Below are 6490 nucleotides of genomic sequence, written 5' to 3'. Positions count from 1 at the left end.
GCAGGACCGCATATTTACCTGAAAAAAACTGGCACCTTCTAACTGTCATTTGGGTCACTACTTATTCCAGGGGAAGGACACTCTCTACTCAGCCATCCATGCCACTCACTGCAGCACAATGTCCCCTGATACTGTTCTGGGCATTGGAGTAAAACCTGTTGGATAGAGGAAAGTGCATTCTACTGAGCCACCCACTCTGCTCACAGTAGCACAGCGCCTCCCCAGTGCTGCCCTATGGTAATCAGGGCTTTTCTCAGAGACTTTTCATTTCCCTGTTCCTGAGACTATAAATCATGGGATTTATCAAGGGGGTGACCACTGTGTAAAACACCGACACTACTTTGCCTAGGTTGAAGGACTGATTGACCCCTGGCCGGACATACATGAAAATAATGGTCCCATAATAGATGGAAACCACAGTGAGGTGGGATGCACAGGTGGAGAAGGGCTTCTTCCACTCCTTGCCTGAAGATATCTTGAGGAGCGCACCCACAATGTGCACATAAGAAGCTATGGTGAACGTGAAGGAGCACAGGATCACAATAGAGGTGAACGTGTATCCAGCCGCTTGCTGGATATAGGTGTCGGCACAGGAGAGTCGGAAGAGCGGATCTGCATCACAGATGAAATGGTCTATCTTGTCAGGGCCACAGAAGGGGAGCTTGGAAATCATGAGGGTAGGCAGCAAGGGGGAGAGGAAGCCAAAGACCCAACAGGCAATGGCCAGGTTGAGAGAGAGTCTGTGGTTCATGAGACCTCTGTACTGCAATGGATTACATATGGCCAAATATCGATCATAGGCCATGGCGGCCAAAAGGAAGCATTCGGTGGCCCCTAGAGAAAAGAAGAAGTAATATTGAGCAATGCAGCCAACCACAGTGATGCTGAGTCTCCTGGACAGGAAATTGGAGAGCATCTTTGGGACAGTGACTGAAGTGTAAAAGACCTCCAGGCAGGACAAGTTGAAGAGGAAAAAGTACAGAGGTGTGTGGAGTTGACGATCCAACAGTGTCATTGCAACAATGAGGGAATTCGCAAACAGGGATGTGGTGTAGATGGTTAGAAAGAGCAGGAATAGGGACATCTTCACCACCCATTGACTAGTGAATCCCAGTAACATGAATTCTCTCACCACGGTCTGGTTATTCTGTTCCATGTCTCCATTATTCCTGAAACCTGAGAGATGCACAGAATCACAGAAGTTAGACATATGGTGGTTCAAATACCATCTCAGTCATAAGTTATAGGAAATTTAGGAAGAGAAAGAGAGGGAGAGATAAAGAGAGAGAGAGATGTCATTCTGGTTTCAATATTTTTATAGATAACATGATTAAAACAGTATCAGAATTGTAACTGATTTTTTTGTTTACTGAAAAATGGGGCTGTGGTAAATGAAAATTAGCAAATACTGTAAATACATATTATGAATAAAAGGGTATGTTGAGCTAGGCAACCTTAGTCTGACATAAATCCTGGGCAAAATAAATGAAAGACTGGTACAGATTTAAACTGATAAAGAATTAGAGGGTAGGAATATAATTAAAAAGGATGTAATTCAAACAAAGTGTGTTTTAATACAGCCAAAGGTAATGCTATACAAATAGGAACAAGGATTGCAGGCTAGACCTACAGCACAGAGGACTGTATCATGGAAAGCAGTGACTCTGAAAAGGATATAGTTGTTGTAGTAAGATGAGGCCCTGAAACATGAACCCTTGGTATCAGAGGCCTGGTATGAGACCTAAGGCCTGAGCTAAAGTAATGGTCAAGACTTTGCTGACATAAAGCAAAGTTAAGCTGTGAGCCAGAGGCAGGCCCTGCTCACAGAAGCTGGCAAGGAAAGGGCTGATGTTGCATAAAGATATGCTGTTGCATAAACATATATCTAAACTGTATTAGATATTACAGCCATACACAAATGGTACAAGAACGTTCTTATACCATCCACATAGATAACAAGGACAAGGGCAAAAGGCTAGTATGATGGATAGAGTTGTTTTGTTTGAACCAACATGTACAAGGTGAGAGGCGGCACCTTACTGCGTAGAAGAGTGGTGCATTGTTACGTAGAGGGGTTGCACCTCAGTACGTCAGGAGTGTTATGTAATTTGTTTGTACCTGTGTATAAGAATACATCCCTGGGGCGGTGTCTCCGTCTGGCCTAGAAGGCAGTGGAAAGTCCCACCACTGACTGAGCTGAGTCCATTACCAGGCGACACATATTCGTAGTATGTCCTGTAGACTCTATAGGGAACTATTACTGTGCTTCGTTGTACAATAAACCTGGCCGACATTCCTTCGTACCTTACTAGAGTCTGTGGTCATTGGGGGTTATCTCGGGGTCTGCTGTGTTAGCTATCTGCACAGAGCTGGGGCAGCACACAGAGGGAACACGCACGCAGCCGACTGCTATCATCATCGAACAAGAGCAGAGCACCACACCGGTAGCTACTGACAACAGATGTCATAGTGGACAAACTACCGAACATGAACACCCAGTGTGACCCTGTGGTAAAAAACAGGATAAATGTCAGTTTTGGATGTACAAACAGGGGAGTAGTGAGTCGGAGCAGGGAAGTGATTTTACCCCTTTATATGGCACTGTTGAGACTGATACTGGAATACTACATCCAGATCTCACGTTCACAGTTGAAAAGGATGTTGAAAAACTGGAGAAGATGCAGAAAAGAGCCCAAGAAAGTGCCGCAAGGGCTGGAGATAATACCTTACAGAGAAAGACGTAATGAACTCTGTTGGCTGAGCTTATCAAAAAGATTGAGAGGTGACCTCATTACGATATTTAGGTACTTTCACAGGAAAAAAATACTGAGTATTTAAGGCCTTTTTAAACTAGCAGAGAGAGGCAGAACAAGAACCAATGGCCGGAAGCTGAAGCCAGACAAAGTCACATTAGAAAGTAGGCACCACATTTTTAACATGCAGGGGGTGACTGTTCTCAGGGCACCCAAGACCGTGAGTCACCTTGTAACTCCCTGTCCCCACTGAAAGTGAGTCTTTCTTGTGATAGCTGGGTGGCAGCTCCTGGACAGTGACAGAACTTCAGTCACTAAAGTGCTCTCCCCTGGTCTATGCCAGCCGTTCTGTCACCAGGCAGGCTAACGCTATCCCCAAATCCCATTGAATCATTCCTCGGTGATATCCTGCTGCTGACACTGGCTACTCACAGAAATTCCAGATCCTCTGCCCCCGGAGGTGCAGTGTACCGCAGTTTACCAGTTTTGTCTTAAACCACTGTTCCCATAACCCCCACAGCACCTGTGAGCCCTTATAACAAACAAAGAGTAGATTTATTTAAGAAGGATTGATGATTTAACTAGAAACAAGAGGATGTGGTGGAAACAAATGGCCACAGTGGAAAACAAAATCATAAAACACAAACCTGGGTCTACACTTATCATTAATGACTTATCCTATCTAATGAAGTAGATTTCCCACAATGTTCAGTCCATTGCAGAGCTGGCTGGTTTCTCAATAACCAGGATCCAAATGTTCATGAAACATGGGGTTGTCCTCAGTGTATGGAAGAAGAGTGCCTTTCCCTATAGTCCATTATACTGAAAACAGCCTTTTGTTTCTATTCACAAGCAGAGCGAACCCCTGCCTTGTTGAAGAGTTTCTAACCTAGCTTTAAGTAGTTTGGATTGTTTGGCTGTTGTCTCTGATAGTTTTCCATTGACTGAGGCAAGGGTAGACAACAGAAACTCACATTTCCCCAGAAATTATCTAAGGAGGGATGACAAACCTCCTTTTGCTTGAAGGGGTCTTCACTAAGATACATCACCTCCTGGTGACTAATTTCTACTCTAAGTCCATAAGGCAGACTTTCTATATCAATACATTATTCTTTAAATATTATCAATACATTTATCTTGCAGTGATTATGAGTTTGACAAGTCATGAGCTTTCTGCAGATATCTGACATGTTACTCTTCATGGAAAAATATCCTGTAAGACATGTTTTTGGTGTAGTGAATTTGACAGGTCTCAGGTGAGAACTTTTTGCAAAGAACAGGAGACTCTCTGCCATGGGGTCTCTGGGCCAGAGAGGTTGATTAACCACTGGAAAAAGATATCAAAGGAAATGGTGGGTTCTTTGGGCTTGTCTACACTAAAGGGTTAGGTTGAACTATCTATATTGCTCAGAGCTGTGAAAAATGTCACCCTTGTGCAACACAGTTAATTCAACCTAAGCCCCGGTATAGACATCGCTAAGTTGACAGAAGAATTCTTCCATAGACCTAGCTACTGCCTCTCGGAGAGCTGAATTCACTACAGTGACAGAAGACTCCTTGACATTGGATCCTGGGAACTACAGGCCAGTCAGCCTCACCTCAGTCCCTGGAAAAATCATGGAGCAGGTACTCAAGGAATCAATTCTGAAGCACTTAGAGGAGAGGAAAGTGATTAGGAACAGTCAGCATGGATTCACCAAGGGCAAGTCATGCCTGACTAATCTAATTGCCTTCTATGATGAGATAACTGGCTCTGTGGATGAGGGGAAAGCAGTGGACGTGTTGTTCCTTGACTTTAGCAAAGCTTTTGACATGGTCTCCCACAGTATTCTTGTCAGCAAGTTAAAGAAGTATGGGCTGGATGAATGGACTATAAGGTGGATAGAAAGCTGGCTAGATTGTCGGGCTCAACAGGTAGTGATCAATGGCTCCATGTCTAGTTGGCAGCCGGTATCAAGTGGAGTGCCCCAAGGGTCGGTCCTGGGGCCGGTTTTGTTCAATATCTTCATAAATGATCTGGAGGATGGTGTGGATTGCACCCTCAGCAAGTTTGCAGATGACACTAAACTGGGAGGAGAGGTAGATATGCTGGAGGCTAGGGATAGGATACAGAGGGACCTAGACAAATTAGAGGATTGGGCCAAAAGAAATTTGATGAGGTTCAACAAGGACAAGTGCAGAGTCCTGCACTTAGGACGGAAGAATCCAATGCACCGCTACAGACTAGGGACCGAATGGCTAGGCAGCAGTTCTGCAGAAAAGGACCTAGGGGTTACAGTGGACGAGAAGCTGGATATGAGTCAACAGTGTGCCCTTGTTGCCAAGAAGGCCAATGGCATTTTGGGATGTATGCGTAGGGGCATTGCCAGCAGATCGAGGGACGTGATCGTTCCCCTCTATTCGACATTGGTGAGGCCTCATCCGGAGTACTGTGTCCAGTTTTGGGCCCCACACTACAAGAAGGACGTGGATAAATTGGAGAGAGTCCAGCGAAGGGCAACAAAAATGATTAGGGGTCTGGAACACATGACTTATGAGGAGAGGCTGAGGGAACTGGGATTGTTTAGTCTGCGGAAGAGAAGAATGAGGGGGGATTTGATAGCTGCTTTCAACTACCTGAGAGGTGGTTCCAGAGGGGATGGTTCTAGACTATTCTCAGTGGTAGAAGAGGACAGGACAAGGAGAAATGGTCTCAAGTTGCAGTGGGGGAGGTTTAGGTTGGATATTAGGAAAGACTTTTTCACTAAGAGGGTGGTGAAACACTGGAAAGCGTTACCTCGGGAGGTGGTAGAATCTCCTTCCTTGGAAGTTTTTAAGGTCAGGCTTGACAAAGCCTTGGCTGGGATGATTTGATTGGGGATTGGTCCTGCTTTGAGCAGGGGGTTGGACTAGATGACCTCCTGAGGTCCCTTCCAACCCTGATATTCTATGATTCCATGATATATAAAGGCAGATTCCCGCAAGAAGGGTTACATTGTTGGAATATGTGAAGAAGCTATGCTGGGGATCAGGTGAATGGAAATAAACCATTGTACCTTTGAATGAGGTTTTAAAAGACCCTGGGATATGTGAGTATGGATGAGTGGCTGCAGATCACTAGTTCATCGGCGGTAGAATTTTGAAATGTTGAAGGGACTTGTACTCCTAAATCACTTAGGGACAGATTTTTAAAGATATTTAGATGCCAAGTGAGATTTTCTAAAGCACCTAGGTACCTAAAACTTTAGGTGCCTTGTTAACTTTTGAAAATTCCACTCGGTATCTACTTACCTTTAAAAATCTGGCCTTTGAGTACTTTGTGAAATCCCATCCTGGCTGACTAGGCAAGCAAGCAAGAAAGAAATAGATAGATAGGTAGATAGATACTGATATTGTCCTTTACAAGGTGGCTAAACTTGGCTAAACTTTTAACCTTCTGTTGAATACACTTTATTAACATGGATGGGCTTCTTTGTTCTTAATGACTGCGCTGATGATTTGCCAGGTCCTAAGTGGAACAATTATATATTCAAGACCTCTCAAGATTACGCTCACTGCCAGGCAAAAGGAATGTAAAACAATAAATAGATGCAAAACATAAAAGAAACTCACCTGGTGACAACAGGAAGTGAAATGTTAATATTCGTCCTTCAGTATTCTGAAATGTTGAATGAGAGATGAAGAAACTAATTCCATCTGTTTTTTTTTTTCTCTCTCTCTCTCTCTCTCTCTCTCTCTCTCTCTCCCTCCCTCCCTCC

The 6490-nt window shown here is 44.2% G+C and overlaps 1 protein-coding gene across 1 annotated transcript; it reads right to left on the bottom strand.

Moving 5' to 3' along the window:
- Window positions 1-253: 253 nt before the first annotated feature.
- Window positions 254-1156, bottom strand: LOC141997761 (olfactory receptor 6Q1-like). The gene has a single exon (XM_074970172.1). It carries the CDS (start codon window positions 1154-1156, stop codon window positions 254-256), a length of 903 nt encoding a protein of 300 aa, XP_074826273.1.
- Window positions 1157-6490: the final 5334 nt, after the last annotated feature.

The sequence above is a fragment of the Natator depressus genome, chromosome 13 (assembly GCF_965152275.1).
Source record: "Natator depressus isolate rNatDep1 chromosome 13, rNatDep2.hap1, whole genome shotgun sequence".
NCBI classification, from domain to species: Eukaryota; Metazoa; Chordata; order Testudines; family Cheloniidae; genus Natator; species Natator depressus.
Note: the sequence above shows the minus strand (reverse complement) of the source record. Positions and strands in the feature narration are given on the sequence as shown.